This window comes from Nicotiana tomentosiformis, chromosome 3 (assembly GCF_000390325.3).
Source record: "Nicotiana tomentosiformis chromosome 3, ASM39032v3, whole genome shotgun sequence".
NCBI classification, from domain to species: Eukaryota; Viridiplantae; Streptophyta; class Magnoliopsida; order Solanales; family Solanaceae; genus Nicotiana; species Nicotiana tomentosiformis.
In genome coordinates this window covers 71105739-71123969 of record NC_090814.1, presented here as the reverse complement: position 1 = coordinate 71123969, position 18231 = coordinate 71105739, and the positions used below count along the sequence as shown (strand labels likewise).

General features: G+C 40.3%; 1 protein-coding gene across 1 annotated transcript; it reads right to left on the bottom strand.

The window, feature by feature from the left end:
* Positions 1–713: 713 nt before the first annotated feature.
* Positions 714–14764, bottom strand: LOC104099652 (pentatricopeptide repeat-containing protein At4g21065-like). The gene is made up of 3 exons (XM_070198614.1): positions 14651–14764; positions 14260–14556; positions 714–2186 (listed from the first exon to the last, which is right to left on the bottom strand). The coding sequence occupies exons 1-3, from the start codon at positions 14762–14764 to the stop codon at positions 714–716; spliced, it is 1884 nt and encodes a 627-aa protein (XP_070054715.1).
* Between the last annotated feature and the right edge of the window lie 3467 nt (positions 14765–18231).

The following is an 18231-nucleotide window of genomic DNA, read 5'->3' as shown; positions in this document are numbered from 1 at the left end:
GTACTATCAATCTTTTTGGGACGGACAAAAAAAAATGTAGTGCTGAACAAATTGAGATAGATGGAGTACCTGTTTTAGCATGCTAAAAATAACATGGCCAGTGGTTTGCTTGGAGAGATGTTATTCAAAGATAGAGGCTTTCGTTCATGACCAGCTGTTTGAGATAAATACCTTTGATGAGAATATAGTTGAATTGGTCTTTTGGCCATTTGACCATGACAATGCTGACTTTCCCCTCAGCCTTAGGAGTTTGACAAAGAAATACATCACAGATCGCAGTTACAAGTACCTATGAATGAGATATACACTGGCCATGTTATTCACCACTGAGATATACAGGGTAAGGCCACTAACTATCTCATGGCGAATCTATGTGAGCTGCAAGAGTAGATGATGTTTGACGTGAAGTGAGGTGTGGCAACAAAGATTAAGTGCAGGAATGAATCAGAGTTCTCTTCAACATCCTAACGTTTTCCTTACAAGATCCAATCTTTACATTGGCCAAACCCAATATCTCTTTGCCATGCAACTTCAGAATCCCAATTATAACTGTTTCCTTATTGACAGCAAGAACAGGATCACATTTAAGGAGTTTTGTGTTTTGCCAACACAATCAATGATTTTCCTTTCACGCAGTTAGAAAAGCCAATTCTTTTTCAAGGAGCAACTGGTTTCTCATCTCCCTTGTCAACACCCAAATTCCTAGACCCGTTTCACCAATAATCTCCACAAGAACAGAGGCCATCCTTGAAATGATGATAGCGATTGACATCTCTGATAGTGATTTCTCTCTCTGTTAACTTTGAGATAAACTTGATTGCAACATGACAGTCCTCGCAAACTCGGAGGTTCTTGGTGATCAAGAGCTTTGTCCCTGGGGGTGTACTAATTAGTCCAAAAGCAATCGCTAGCCTTTCACTGTGGCTGCAGACCATTCTGCTCTTCTCGTCATCTTCCACATCATGGAAAACAGGTGTAATGTTTGGTACATAACCAGCTTGTACCATTCGTGCTCCCAAACTATCTAGCTCTGCATAAATCTCATCAGACATAGGATGAGAGGTATCCCCCGAGAGAAATGCATGTACTTTGTTTTTAACTTCGATCCAACTGTACGCGATGGTTTTCTTTACACCTCTTTCATTCATTAGTTCTCTAAGCTTTGCAACACCTTCCCATCTACCTGCTTGGGCATAAATGTTTGACAAAATCACGTAATTTCCTGCGTCATCAGGCTCAAGTTCAATTAACCTCTCCAATGCCAATTCTGCAAATTCCACATGACCATGGATTTTGCACGAATTAAGCAACGCACCCCAGACACCAGCATCTGGAATAACTTTCATCTGCATCATAAGTCCATAAGCCTCATCTAAGCGACCACTATGACCTAAGAGATCAACCATGCATGTAATGTGCTGAATGGTTGGTTCAATTCCGTAATCTTTTACCATTGAATCAAAATACATTTTCCCTTCATTCAACAAACCTCCATGGTTACAAGCAGATAAAACCCCAACAAAAGTTATATGATCTGGCTGAGCCTTATCAACCATCTGATTAAACAAACTAAGTGCTGCATTAGCATGACCATGCATTGCATATCCCGTGATCATTGCATTCCAAGAAACAACTCTTTTCTCCTCGAGTGCTTCGAACAAGATCCTAGCAACATTCACAGACCCACTCTTGGCATACATATCCACAAGTGCTGTCTTCACTTTGTCCAGAGAGTCAAACCCCTGTCTCCAACTATACCCATGAAGCTCCCTTCCCTGTCGAAGGGCCGCCACATCAGCAGAAGCAGAAATAGCAGTCACTAAGGTCGCCTCCGTAGGTCTAACACCTTCACATGCCATTTCACCACATAAAGACAAACAATCCTCAGGGTGACCATTTTGTGAGTAAGCAGCAAGCATTGAATTCCAAACAACTACATCCCTCTCCGCAACATTGTCAAACACCAGCCTCGACCTACCAACACAACCACACTTAGCGTACATGTCGATAAGGGAAGCACCCACGAAAACATCCTTATCCCACTTCGTTCTTTTTGCGTGTTCATGAATATCCCTCCCCACATCTATCGCTGACAATGCCGAGCACGCTTTTAACACAAATGGAAAGGTAAAATTATCAGGAACAAGCCCATAATCAAGCATTTGATAATACAAAGAAATTGCAGCCTGGTAAGGTCCATTCCAAGCATACCCACGAATCAAAACATTCCAAAGAAAAATATTTCCTTTAGGAATTCTATCAAACAGGTGACGGGCATTCGACAATTTATCACAAACACAATATAGATTGACCAACTTCGTTGCCAAATTAATGTTGTAGCCTAAACCCGTGAGGCAGAGATGCGCGTGGAGCTGTTTTCCAGGCTCAACTGCTTTCCGAGCGATGCAAGATTGGAGAAGAGAGGCGTAATGTTGAGTTGGGTTTTGTGAAAATGAGTGTTGATGATAGTGATGAAGTTGAATAATAATGTGTCTAATATAAGGGAATGAATTATTTAAGTGTTCTGTCGGATTAAGAGCAGAGGTGATTTTACCCTTACGAGCCGACCATCTCGCAATAATTGATAGCATTTGAAAATTTTGGTACGAGAAAAAGGAATGAATTTTTTTCTAAATAGTAGTGGTTGTAACAAATACTAAAAGGCGGGAAAGCCAAAAGCTTCCAAACATGTCGTGCTAAATGATGATAAAGATGACAGAAAACAGGTGGGAACAGTAAGAAGGTTTACTAATTTAGATTCTTCTGTTAAATATTGTTTTCAATAGTTTTTGTACTTCAACGGGAAAATTGGGCTTGAATTGCAAAAAAAAAAATTTTAGAGATGTTTTTTTAAAATGGTCCTCCACCAAAGCTTTTTACAGAAATTGAAAATCCGAAATAAACTTTGGCCGGAACTCGAACAGAAACGACGACACCCAACGATGCCTTAGACCAGAAATCCAACGATGGTACCTGAAACCTGTACGGTGCTTCGATGGTGATGCTAGGTCCTAAGTTGGTGATTGAAGCTCACTTAAATTTGAATTTGAAAATTTAGGTTTTCAAAATTAGAATCTATTTCGAGCGGGTAATGATGAAATATATTAGGTACATCTTAAATCGTTTGAATCTCAATTTTAAGATAATTTAGTGGAGATTTGAGGTAGTTTGAATTGAAATTTGACCCGAACACCAAATTAAAAGATGAACATGGAAGAAGATAAGATGTGTATCCCTTGTGTATCCTATATATATATCATTTGTATATCTCATATGTATCAAATGCAGATCCTATGTGTATCCCTTGTATATCTATGCATATCTATGCGTGAGATACATGTCAAATGCATGTGTATTGTTGAAAAAAGGAAAAATACATAAAGTCCCTCCTAAACTTGTCCCAAAAATTTGATTGAACACTTAAACTAAACGGGTATTTCTTAACCCCTCCTAAACGCATTTACAGTGAATTATTTTTACTCCTAATAGCTGATGTGGCAAGAGAATAAGAAAAAAAAACTTGTAAGCACGTACATTTAACAAAAAGGTGGCCCCCTCTTCTTTCTCCTTTTTTCTCACCCCGTCCCTTTCTTCTTCACAGATCCTTCACCAAATCCTTCCCCAACTCGAAACCACCCAAATCCTTCACTAAATTGCTTCAAATTTCAGATATAGACTCCACAAAATATACTCAGATTTCAACTAGACTTACTGGAAGAATTTTAAGAAGCAGCTGTAGGAATTTAAATCTATGAAAAAGCTTTGAAACACATATAGGCCAATTGAATAGCCATTCAATGTCTTGCACTTTCAATTTCCGCCTCTTTCTATTCGTTATTTTTTAGCAATTCTTTTGTGAAATCTTAAGAGTTTTGGAGTCTTAACTTAAACAATAAGAGCGGATCTACGAAAATCCTAACTCAAATCTGACGTATCCAGCAAACACCATATGAAGTCTTTTTTTTTTCCCCTTTGAATTGTTTCTGAAGGAGAAGACTGGCTTGTGAAGGAGAACCTGAAGCCATATGACTTTAGAAAGATAGAGAGAAAATCACAAAAACTCCAGTGCTAAAGCTCTGTTTAATAGATGATCCTGGCTTTAAGGTATCCCCACATGGTCGCTGACATGGTGCTGATGTGGCGCGCGTGTAAAATACCTCATATTGTGAAACTGGTGTTAGTGTTTCAAGGGGAAAATAATTCACTCCAAATATATTTAGAGGGAAAAAAATACCCGTTTACTTTAAGTGTTCAGTCAAGTTTTCGAGACAAGTTCAGGGGTCACTTTATGTATTTTCCCTTGAAAGAACTTTACACTCGATTTCTACTTCAAATTTTTACTCGAAATTAGTTCAAATCACTTTTAATCTTCCCCACAAAAGTGCTCTCAAAATCTCCCACGACCAAGTGAATGTGCGTGGAAAAATGGACTAAGTCGCGAAATAAATGCACCTCTGCTTAGCGATTTCCCCTGAGGTCACTTAACCGCATATGCGGAACCGCAGGTGTGGTCAAAAAGCCGCATCTACAATCCCCCACAACCTTCAGCCTTCAAGCTTCTACGGACGGGGACACGCTTCTACGGGCTCGCTTCTGCGGATAACTTCCGCTTCTTCGGATCCACTTCTGCGGACTTCCTCTGCTCTTGTGATCTCAGCCAGTCGGCCCACTTTCACTTTTGCGGAGCCTCCATCGCACCTGCAGACGCGCATATGCGAAACAAACCTCACACCTGCGGCCACCCAGCTCCAGCCAAAGTCCTCTTCTTCGACCACAGGGCCGCGTCTGCGTGCTCGCACCTACGACCATTTCCTCGCAGGTGCGATTGCACCAGATTTGAAGCCACTAGCAATTCCCAAGTCCAAAACTAAGTCTGATTCGCACCCGAAGCCCCCCGGGACCCCATCCAACTACACCTATGCATCCAACAACATGATACGAACTAAGCCGAGGCCTCAAACCTCGTTAAACAACATCGAAACTACGATTCGCACCCCAAAACCAAATTGAATCAACTTATGAACTTCAAACTTCACAATTTGCTCCGAACACACCGAATCATATTTAGACTACTCGGAATGACACCAAAATTTGCGTACAAGTCATAAATCACCGTACAAACCTATTTCTAGGCTCGGAATCCCAAACGAACCTCGATAACACCAAAGTCTAGTCCAAACCAAATTTAAAGAACTAGAAACCTTCAATGAACCAACTTTCCACATTAAGCGCTGAAAAACCTCCCGGATCACCTGAAACCCGATCCGAATACGCGCAAGCCCAAATTCATTATACGAACCTATTGGAACCTTCAAATTTCAGTTCCAAGGTCGTTTACTCAAAATCTTGACTCAAGTCAAACTGTCACGACCCAAATCGATGGGACGCGACGAGCACCCGGTGCCTTACTCAACCGAGTACCAACGTTACATATCTCTCTTATCGTACTATCATTTGCAAATGGGCCAAACGGCCATAACTCATAATGTATAACTATAAGTGGAAAAGCACTGTATCAGTGAACCATCTTTCTTAAAACATGAATACATATAGGCCGTCAAGGCCTCTGACATACTGTACAAAATGAACCTCTATCTACAAAGCCTCTAAGAGTATTTGACATCAAAAAGGACAAGGTACCGGCCTACCCATAAGTTTGTAGCAAAATTCTGACACGATGACCCATAGTCTCGGTTATACTCCGAATGAGGTGGAGTCGTACCGACCCTTCGCTGAATGCTAACCTCGTCTAGTATGAGGGCTCGTCAAATTGATTGTCTATACCTACAGGCATGAATGCAGCGTCCCTAACAAAAGGACGCCAGTACAAATAATGTACCGAGTATGTAAGACACATAAATCAGTGTATAAAAGACATGGAAGAAACATGGAGTAAATGACTTAACCTGTAAGTCTGGATAAATCTGTAAATCATAAAATACTTATAGTTTCATGCATATGCATATGAATGTCATGTCGTGCATAGGTACATATGTTCATAACATCATCAAGCCTTTGAGGGCATCCCATCATATCATCTCGGCCACTGTGGGCAAAATCATCAACGTATACCAGCTAATCAGGTGGTGGTGTATATATAACGCCGTAACCTTTTTCCATATTCCATATATATATATATATATATATATATATATATATATATATATATATATATATATACACACACACACACTTGAATCTCTTGAAAATCTAAGAGACCAAATGAAGTAAATTGGTCACACATCTCTTAAGTGTGTTTGAATGGGTGTGGGCCCACTTCAAGTGGTGACTAAACCACTTTATATATTAACGTGTATATATATATATATATATATATAAATAAAATGTCGTCTGGTGATGGGTCATATATATATATATATATATATATAAAACGTCGTCTGGTGATGGGTCAATGTACATGTATAAATGCATGAAATGCATAAAAAATACGTTAATAAGATTTCTCGGAATGTCATAAAAATAATATGCATGTCGGATAAACTTTATCAAATACGTATTTTTCTGAGACCCATGAACAGAAGATATAATAATAATTCACATGGGGAATCAAGAATATAGACACCCCCAGTATTTCTATGAATGGAGTCATTTATGGAAGTTGCACATTTTGCTTGTTTCATTTGTATTATTTGGATCATGCCAAAAAGAAAGAAGGGATAGCCTTAACATACCTGAACCGATTTTCTTGAGAAAGATTGTACCGTATTCCCTTATAATTGCAAAATCTCACAACAATAACATAAATCCAATGCCTACTAAGTGCTTCATCATGCGTTATTTAGTATTGGAGTAGGAAAATGTTATGATTTCCTTCAATATAGTCTAACGTGAGTTCTTAATGGAAAGAACTATTTACTTGAATCTCTTGAAAATCTAAGAGACCAAATGAAGTAAATTGGTCACACATCTCTTAAGTGTGTTTGAATGGGTGTGGGCCCACTTCAAGTGGTGAATAAGCCACTTTAATTGTCCAAAATAAGACATCTTGCAAGACTTTTAAGTGTCATCTTAATTGCCACATTTTGCTATCACGTTTTCAAGGTTATCCAAAAGATTATAATAAGTTATCCACCCATTTCTTAATAACTTGTTAATTTTCCATTAACCAATATCCCATAATTAAGAATTATCTCAACTTACTTAAAATACTACTCACTTTTAATACACTCTATATACCTTACTATCATGGTCATGTGGTACCTCGTATGGCACTAGTCTATAAATATCAGATATTTTAGCTCGGGCAGTATTTTATCCCAAAATGTCAAACTTCGACGAAACTCATTTTCTTCGATTTGCTTACCCTCTCATCTACAAATTTACTTATCACTTGTTTGAAATAGCATAATGCTTATAATCCCAAACTAATCTCATTCCCAAACTTACGTCGATTAACTTACGACGAAATTTTAACGTACAAAAATACGGGATGTAACATCATACCCCCCTTTGGAACATTCGTCCTCGAATGTTGACTGATGCACTTATCATTCTCATAACCCATAGCTCTTGAGAATACTTTAGTACTCCCCTTGCTATCTAGGCAACTGTTCTGTGAATGAATCCCAAACGCCAGGGCATTCTCCCCTTTAGGCCTCTTTCTCATACCACGAATCGTGGTCGGAATCATTCCAATCTTCTAACTGTTGAAACCCTTTTATCATGCAACCTGTGTGACTCTGACTTTGTAAGTGCGCCTATGCGACTCTTCTCTCCCTTTTCCTGTAGCTTTTAGCCAATCTCTAGGCCTCACTTCATATACAGAGCTTAATAAGATGTCCCTCTGGGCATCTATAGGTATACTTGAAGTTCTTTGCTCGGTACGTTTTTTGAACTTACAAATATTGCTATATCTTATTTCATAGGCCCGGTTATCTATCCGCATGACTTTACTGCATCTAAGTAGGTCATAATATACCATAACTCTTACCTTGGTTTTATTATTATCGAGGTTTGCTACCCAATTCCAGGTTACTCTCTCGCTTCTTATCATAGATGTATAAATCCAAGTCCTTCAATACTTCCTTATTATTGTTCATCTAAAGGATGGAATCCTTATCTCCTCTCATATGTTGGAGCTTTATCTATCTATTGTCGATTCACCTTAACGTTGATCCATAATCTACCACTGATAACTTGACCTCTTATGTAACACTCACGTCTTATCGGGGTCATCTGGAGTAATTAGAGTGATCCACTTAGGGACGATACCATGTTTTCATAATTGTATCTCCTAACATCCCAATGTGATTCACTGTACGTGGGTATTTTAATCCTGTACAATTCATGAAATCCCTTTCTTTTCTTCTTCAAATCATTACCCAATCGAAGTCCCAAATGTCATCCTTTATCTAACACAATTACACCTTATTCTACTATCAGGGTAGCATTCCATCTCTTCTAAATGCTACTTATGATGAGTAAGTCCTTTGAGTTCATTCAGGCTATACTGAGCTTTCTATAACTTAGAGAAATCACCAGCTCTTTTATTTTCACGGGCTTAATCCCGAGAACTTATCCATTTCTCGTCACCTTCTCACTCGCCCTTTCTTGTCATTATTCTTGTCTTCCTAAAACCTTGCCACTTTACCATACTTTAGCTTGCGTCCTACATATATCTATTTATACTACTCGCAACCTTTCTTCAACTTTCTTGCATCATAGATTTCCTTATGTCATTCTAGAACATCAAGCGAGACATCACATCGTCTCTAACTCTTCTTTACTTTCTTAATTAGACTCCTCGATACCTAGAAACCATAGGCTGGAAGATATGCCACTGACGCCGCCGCTATTATTCCTGGTAATTGAATTCCCGCGCTTCTAGCCTTCTATCCAAAGTATGGACTATTCACAACCTTCTGCATTTGAGTATCGCATACGCTGTTCACCTTTACCTTACTTACCTTATAATCTTGCATCACATCTTGTATCTCTTTCATGACCTTCCTTCCACATATGTATAATTCACATCCATAACTTGAAGCTTTATTATAATACTTGCACCTCTGGTGTATACATAATCCGGCGAGAGCTTCATACTAACTTCTTATGAGGCTGGTATTCTTCTGACCCCCCTTATAGAATATGGCTACTGTACTATCTCTCTTGTACCTATGATATTTAAGAGTGATCCTGCAATGTTCTCAATCATGAGGTCTATGATTTTCTAGGTCCAATAATCAGATACCTGATTTACTTAGTTGATGTAACTCTTTAGTTTCCTTTTCTCTCCGCTCAACCTTTATGTAGGCTTAAGCTATCTTCCAATTTGTGGCTCATGGTATTAGTTATTACTTTAGCCTTTCATAGACGCTATGGAATATCCATCATACCATCATTTAATAATTCAATCCCTTGTCTATGCTCTGGACTCAATTCTTTCTTTTAACTTATACCAGAGTCTTCTACAACTATATGATTGTCAACATAGATGCTGCATGGATGATACTCTGAAATCTTGAGTGCATTCATAATGTAATTAACTATGGATCATTGATCGAATAATTCCTTTAGTTCCATCTCACCTTTCTTTAAACGTAAGCAATTACTTTTCCTGGTGTTTCTGCCCCCTTGTTGCGTGCATACTTAACTTATCTTAGTTCCCATGCATGTCGGAATTTTGTGCAATTCATATGATTTCGAGTATTACTTTTGGTTTCATTTCCCGCTCATTAGCCACGCTAGGTGCCACTTCCTTATGGAGTGCATACAATGTTGTTGTGAGACTGTTGTTATAAGACCATTTCCTCTTTTGGTCACTGTGCTTAGGTTGAAGCCATTTTCCTTATTTCCTCAGCTAGTCTTTCGTTGTTGTACTTAGGGAAGACCCTCCGACTGTTGTAAAGTTGCGGGCTTATTACATCGTATACCCAATAAATTTTTTGATGCTCTTCCTCGCCTATAATTATTCGTAGTTACTTACTTCCATGCCCTTGTGCTTGTAGGGTTGCTTCTGAATTGATATTTTGACTGTCTTTCCATTGGCACTCTCTTTTATTCCCGTAATACTCATATGGTACTTTTAACTACCCAACTCTTGGTTGAATATTTCCCAAGGATCACGATGTCATATCTACGAGACTGAATTGCCCATGTTGGGGTTCACTATATTTGTCTTGCACAATCTGTTAATTTGTCTGTGTCCTCTTGTTTAGCCATAACTAGGCTCTTCCTGAATCAACTACTAACTACTCGTTGGCCCATTCTCATATCAATATTCTGCGTAATCTTTCTTGGGTTATTTCTTTTGTCTTAACTTATGTCTCACACTGGTTCCTTATCTATTAATAACATCTCGAGTAGGAACCCTTACTTCCTCTCCTTAACGTCATGCTTGCATAATGTTCTGGAATCATAGCATATCTATAGGATTTGAATGAGTGCAATCCCATCCCTTTCTCATTTTTATCGCATTTTTTCTTTACCATTCCATAGTTACTAGAACCACTTAATTCTGACTTAATGCCACATTACACCATATTCTCCCCTTTAGGGGAGCAATAAGATTTAGTGCTACGATGATCTACGTATAAATGTTTTACCTTCTCATCTTTGGCATATTTTCACATCATCGATGATCCTTACTCGCCTTGCGGTAATCCTTCTGTACCAAGGATAACGAAATTCCTCACTCGCGAGGGTGACACTTAGTGTAACTGGCACATACAGTCCCTTAAGCTTAACTTTACTCACCTTGCTTGCTTTAGGGAAGCGTTTTCCTGAATGACCTTTAAAGGGTATTCTTCTGTCGTCTATTCTATTATCGTCGGGACGTAATCTCTTAAATTCCCAAGATGCCGACTATTACTCAGTCCCTAGTTCATGTTTAGTTTATCTTGTTCATCAGTCCATGCTGATTTTTTATTACTCTGGGGTCTAAATTTTCCTTTTTGTAATCACGTTGGAGTCACAAACTTATTTCTCGAAATGGGGATATGAATTTATGGCCTATACTCTTTTGTTGTCTCAAGGCCTGTCACTTCTCGTCCTTTCCTTCACTTGACTATAGACTCTGTAATACTATCATCTTTTTGATCTACCGTTGTTATCCATGTATCACATCTTACTCATAATGCTTCATTAAATCTCTTCTTATTTCCCGTTAATTTTTATGTCTATCACTTTATTCTGAAAACTCGAACAAGACATTCTTTTGCTTTTAGCTCCCCTTTTCTCCATCCATTGGCTCTTCGGGTTGCCTAACATTCTTTCTTTACTAGGGACGGAAGTCACACTAAGATAATATTTATCCCTTCCAGGCTTCCAGTGCCTATCTTTGTAGTACTCATATCTAGTTGTACTATTTTAGAGTGCACCATCTGGGTGTCTCACAAGGAGATCTATTAGCATATTTGCAATATCCTTCGGAAATATCAGCTAACGCTAACAATCCATCCACCATTTTGGGTTACCCTAACCCCAACTAGATCCTGACATCCTGCCTTCTCTTATATTAATTCTGTTAGCCCCCATAGGGCATAAATGAGATGGGTGTGGCCAATTGTACATACCTCTATTATTGTTGAAGGTAACTCAAAATGCTTATATTTCTCTGCGATAATCTTCATTAGCTAGGTAGCTCGTACCCTTTTTCATCTTGCTTCTTTTACTTGCTGAAACTTGTGTCCATCTTCCGATTCTCTTATTCTTTTTTATCGTAAGAGTGGATAGGCATTCTTGCCTTAGGGATCCTTATCAAGAAGCTTACACATCTTAGTATACATATGATCTTCTGAATACCTCATATTTATCCGTCATAAGCATGATGCAAAATCGAGTTCCTCTGACTCAACTCTTCCACGGCTATATCTCTTACCAACCGTCTTTTTGGACGTAGGCATCGTCGTGTTATGAATAAGATAGAGTTTAGGAAATTGAGTTCTTACAACTGAGCTCTACCGCACGATCTAGAGTAAGAATAAAGAGTGACAGTCCTAAATTCACTGTAGCCTCCTGCTTATAAGTGTGGTGCACAACACACCCATAAATAAGACTCTACTAGACACGGCTTGTAGACTCCCTAGGACAGAACTGCTCTGATACCACTTTTGTCACGACCCAAACCGATGGGCCGCGACGAGCACCCGATGCCTTACTCAACCGAGTACCAACGTTACATATCTCTCTTATCGTACTATCATTTGCAAATGGGCCAAATGGCCATAACTCGTAATGTATAACTATAAGTGGAAAAGCACTGTATCAGTGAACCATCTTTCTTAAAACATGAATACATATGGGCCGTCGAGGCCTTTGACATACTGTACAAAATGAACCTCTGTCTACAAAGCCTCTAAGAGTATTTGACATCAAATGGGACAGGGTACCGGCCTACCCATAAGTCTGTAGAAAAATTCTGACACGATGACTCAAAGTCTCGGCTACACTCTAAATGAGGTGGAGTCTTACTGACCCTTCGCTGAATGCTAACCTCGTCTAGTATGAGGGCTCGTCAAATTGATTGTCTATACCTGCAGGCATGAATGCAGCGTCCCTAACAAAAGGATGTCAGTACAAATAATGTACCAAGTATGTAAGATACATAAATTAGTGTATAAAAGACATGGAAGAAACATGGAGTAAATGACTTAACCTGTAAGTCTGGATAACTCTATAAATCATGAAATACTTATAGTTTCATGCATATGCGTATGAATGTCATGTCGTGCATAGGTACATGTGTTCATAACATCATCAAGCCTCTGAGGGCATCCCATCATATCATCTCGGCCTCTGTGGGCAAAATCATCAATGTATACCAGCTGATCAGGTGGTGGTGCGTATATAATGCCGTAACCTTTTCCCATATTCCATATATATATATATATATATATATATATATAACGCCGTCTGGTCATGCGTCCATGTACATGTATAAATGCATGAAATACATAATAAATACGTTAATAAGATTTCTCGAAATGTCATAAAAATAATATGCCTGTCGGATAAACTTTATCAAATATATATTTTTTTTGAGACCCATGAACAGAAGATATAATAATAATTCACACAGGGAATCAAGAATATAGACACCCCTAGTATTTCTATGAATGAAGTTATTTATGGAAGTTGCGTATTTTGCTCGTTTCATTTGTATTAATTGGATCATGCCAAAAAGAAAGAAGGGATAGCCTTAACATACATGAACCGATTTTCTGGAGAAAGATTGCACTGTATTCCCTTATAATTACAAAATCTCATAACAATAACATAATACCAATGCCTACTAAGTGCTTCATCATGCGTTATTTAGTATTGGAGTAGGAAAATTTTATGATTTCCTTCAATATGGTCTAACGTGAGTTCTTAATGGAAAGAACTATTTACTTGAATCTCTTGAAAATCTAAGAGACCAAATGAAGTAAATTGGTCACACATCTCTTAAGTGTGTTTGAATGGGTGTGGGCCCACTTCAAGTGGTGACTAAGCCACTTTAATTGTCCAAAATAAGACATCTTGCAAGACTTTTAAGAGCCATCTTAATTGCCACATTTTGCTGCCATGTTTTCAAGGTTATCCAAAAGATTATAATAAGTTATCCACCCATTTCTTAATAACTTGTTAATTTCCCATTAACCAATACTCCATAATTAAGAATTATCTCAACTTATTTAAAATACTACTCACTTTTAACACACCTTATACACCTTACTATCATGGTCATGTGGTACCTTATATGGCACTAGTCAATAAATATCGGGTATTTTAGCTCGGGCCGTATTTTACCCCAAAATATCAAACTTCGACGAAACTCATTTTTTTCGATTTGCTTACCCTCTCACCTTCACGAATTTACTTATCACTTGTTTCAAATAGAATAACGCTTATAATCCCAAACTAATCTCATTCCTGAACTTACGTCGATTAACTTACGATGAAATTTTAACGTACAAAAATACGGGATGTAACACAAACTTGGCCACCTTAGGCCACTATTAAGGAACTAAGTGTCCTGATTTCAACCCGAACCCTTCCAAACCTAAATCAATTATCCCCGCAAGTCATAAAACAGTAAAAGCACATACGAGGAGTCTTAATTAGGGTAATGGGGATCTAGGACGTAAAAAGACTGGCTGGGTCGTTACATTCTCTACCTCTTAAACAAATGTTTGTCCTCGAACGAGTATAGAATTATACCTGGAGTGCTGAATAAGTGTGGATATCTTCTCCTCATGTCCTCCTCAGCCTCCCAAGTCAATTCCTCGACTAGTTGACCCTCCACTGGACCTTTACCGCATAAATTTTCTTGGACCTCAACTGGCGAACTTGCCTGTCAACAATTGCAACTGGATCTTCCTCATAACCTAGACTTTCATCTAGCTGAACCGTGCTATAATTGGCATGGTACCTCCGGAGCATAGACACATAGAAGATCGGATGAACTCCCGATAGACTGGGAGGCAAGGCAAGCTCATAAGCAACCTTCCCAACTCGCCTCAGCACCTCAAATGGGCCAATAAAACTTGGCCTCAGCTTGTCATTCTTCCCGAACCGCATGATACCCTTCATCGGCGAGAGTTTCAAGAGAACCTTCTCGCCCACCATAAATTATAAATCACGCGCTTTCTAATCCGTATAACTCTTCTGTCTGGATTGTGCGAAGCCGCTCCTGAATCAACTTTACCTTCTCCAAGGCTTTCTTCCCTAACTCAGTGCCGTATAATTTATCTTCACCGTGCTCAAACCATCCGATGGACGAATGAAACCGCCGACCATATAAAGCCTCAAATAGATCCATCTCGATGCTGGACTGATAAGTGTTGTTGTAAGCAAACTCGGCCAAGGGCAAGAATCTATCCCACCACCCTCCGAAGTCAATGACACATGCTCTGAGCATATCCTGTAGAATCTGAACTGTCCACTCCGACTGCCCGTCGGTCTACGGGTGAAAGGTTATGTTGAGCTCTACTCGGGTACCCAATTCGCTCTATACTGCTCTTCAGAAATGTGAAGTGAACTGAGGGCCTCTATCTAGAATCTTCTCCTGAGTGTAAATCTAGGTCATCCTCTTTTAAGAGTAAGTAGTCACCACCGAAATAAAGTGTGCCGACTTGGTAAACCTATCGACAATGACCCAAACGACATCAAACTTCTCAACGTCCGCGACAACCCAACTACGAAGTCCATAGTGATGCGCTCCCACTTCAGCTTTGGTATAACCATCTGCTGGAGTAGGCCACCTGGCATCTGGTGCTCGTACTTAACCTGCTGGCAATTCAGACATCTTACTACATACTCAACTATGTCCTTCTTCATCTGTCGCCACCAATAATGCTGCCTCAGGTCGCGATACATCTTCGTAGCACCTGGATGAATAGAATACTAAGAACTATGTGTCTCCTCTAGTATCTTCTTGTGCAAACCATCAACATTAGGAACATATAGGCAACCCTGGAGTCACAGTACACCATCCTGCCCGATAGTAACCTCCTTGGCACCACCCTGTAGTACCATCGCTCCGAGAACCAATAAGTGCGGATCATCGTACTGACGAGCCTTGATCCACTCAAGTAATAAAGACTGAGCCATAACACATGCAAGAACTCGACTGGGCTTGAAAATATTCAACCTCATAAGTCTGTTAGCTAAGGACTGTATGTCCAAAGCCAATGGCCTCTCCTCTACCGAAATGAATGGCAAACTACCCATACTCTCGGCCTTCCTACTCAAGGCATACTCAACCACATTCACCTGGCTCGGATGGTAAAGGATGGTAATATCATTGTCCTTTAGTAACTCAAGCCACATGTGCTGCCTCAAATTAATGTCCCTCTTCTTAAACAAATGCTGCAATCTGTGATGATCGGTGTAAACCTCATAGGACACCCATAGAGATAATGCCTCCAGATTTTGAGAGCATGAACTATCGCGGCCAACTCCAGATCAAGTATAGGTAATTCTTCTCCTGGGGATTTAGCTGACGTGAAACATATGCAATAACTCGCCCCTCTTGCATCAATACACAACCCAAGCCAACGCGCGAAGTGTCGCAATACACTATATACATCTCTGACCGGAGGGTAACACTAACACTGGTGATGAAGTCTTGAGCTTTGAAATCTTGCCTTGCAATCATCGGGCCATATGAACAGAGAACCCTTCTGGGTCAATGTAGTTAAGGGCGATGAAATAGGCGAGAAGCCCTCCACGAACTGACGATAATATTCTGCTAACCCCAGGAAACTCCAGATCTTGGTCGATGTGGAAGGACGAGGCCAACTCTGGACGGGCTTGATCTTCCTGGGATCCACCTTAATACCCTCACCTGATACAATATGCTCCAAGAAAGCCACGGAATCCAACCAGAACTCACACTTGGAGAACTTCACATAAAGCTTCTGTTCCCGCAAGGTCTGAAGCACTAACCTCAAATGCTGCTCATGCTCCTCCATACTATGCGAATAGATTAATATGTCATCAATGAAGATAATGACGAATGAGTCAATATACAGCCTAAACACCCGATTCATCAAATCTATAAATGCCGTTGAGGCATTAATCAAGACAAAGGACATCACTAAAAACTCATAGTGGCCATATCTAGTTCGGAAAGCCATCTTCGAAATATCCGAAGCACGAATCCTCAGCTAATGATACCCAGATCTCAAGTCGATCTTAGAGAACACCGTGACACCCTGCAACTGGTTAAACAAATCATCAATGTCCGGCAACGAGTACTTATTCTTGATGGTGACTTTGTTCAACTGGCGGTAATCAATCCACATCCGCATACTCTCATCCTTCTTCTTCACAAATAACACCGGAGCGCCCGAAGGCGACACACTGGGTCTAATGAACCCCTTATCAAGAAACTCCTGAAGCTGCTTTTTTAACTCTCTTAGCTCCTTCGGTGCCATACGATAAGGCGAAGTAGAAATAAGTTGGGTGCCTGGCAACAAATCAATGCCGAAATCGATATCCTGATCCGGCGGTATACCTGGTAGATCAGCAGGAAATACATCGGAGAACTCTTGTACCACCAACACTAAATCTAACGTGGGAGTCTCTATAGTAGTATCCCGAACAAAGGCCAAATAGGCCAAACAACCCTTCTCGACCATATGTCGAGCCTTGAAGAAAGAAATAACCCAGCTGGAAGTACCGACAGATGAACCCCTCCACTCTAATCTGGGCAACTCAGTTATCGCCAAGGTAACAGTCTTGGAATAACAATCAAGAATGGCATGGTACGGGGACAACTAGTCCATGCCTAAGATAACCTCGAAATCAACCACATCGAGAAATAGAAGATTCGCTTTGGTCTCATATCCACAGAAAGTCACCACACAGGACCGATAGACCCGATCCACAACAACAGAATCACCCACTGGCGTGGACACATATACAGGAACACCCAAGGACTCTCGAGGTACATCTAGATAAGGAGCAAATAGAGAAGAAACATAGGAGTAAGTAGACCTTGGATCAATTAATACCGAGGCATCCCTACGGCAGACAGAAATAGTACCTGTGATCACTGCATCGGAGGCGATTGCCTCTAGCCTGACAGAGATAGCATAGAATCTAGTTGGAGCGGTGGCATCCACCTCTAGGAAGACCCCTATCCACCTTCCCTCTGCCTCTGGTCGGGTGGGCGGGCGGTGTGGTAGCTGGTGCGGTAATCATGGGGCAATGGTCCTGATGCTCGGCCTTGCCCCGATGTCCGGGACAAAACCTCTTCATGTGGCCAAACTCCCGGCACTCGAAACAACCCCTCGGAGCAGTAGACTGCTGACCTGAAGGCTGACCCTGATGGAATGAATACCCACTGGAGGTACCCTGAATAGCTGGCAGACGGTAAGTACTCTCTGTAATGGCACTGAAGTAGGGTCGTGCTGGAGCACTCTGAGCAGGCGGTGGTGCTGACTGCATGGGCCTTCTAGGCTGACCCCTCATAAACTGACTTCTGCCCCTAGGTGGGGCACCACTGAATCCTCCAAACTGCCGGGGCCACTTGTCCTTCGGCGCAAACTCTCCGCTGCGGTTGCAAATACGCTAAATACTCTCAGCTATATCCACAACCTGATAGAAGAGAGTCCTGATAAGTGTGGATCTTGACCACTTATTAGTACCTTTTTACTTTTGTTTTAGTCCGAAAGTATTGATTTATGTTCTCAAAAACTAATAAAAGTGTGCAAATTGTAGGAATATTGGAAATTTGGGCTCTTATGAAGAAATTCAACTCAAAAAGGAGTGTTCCGACTC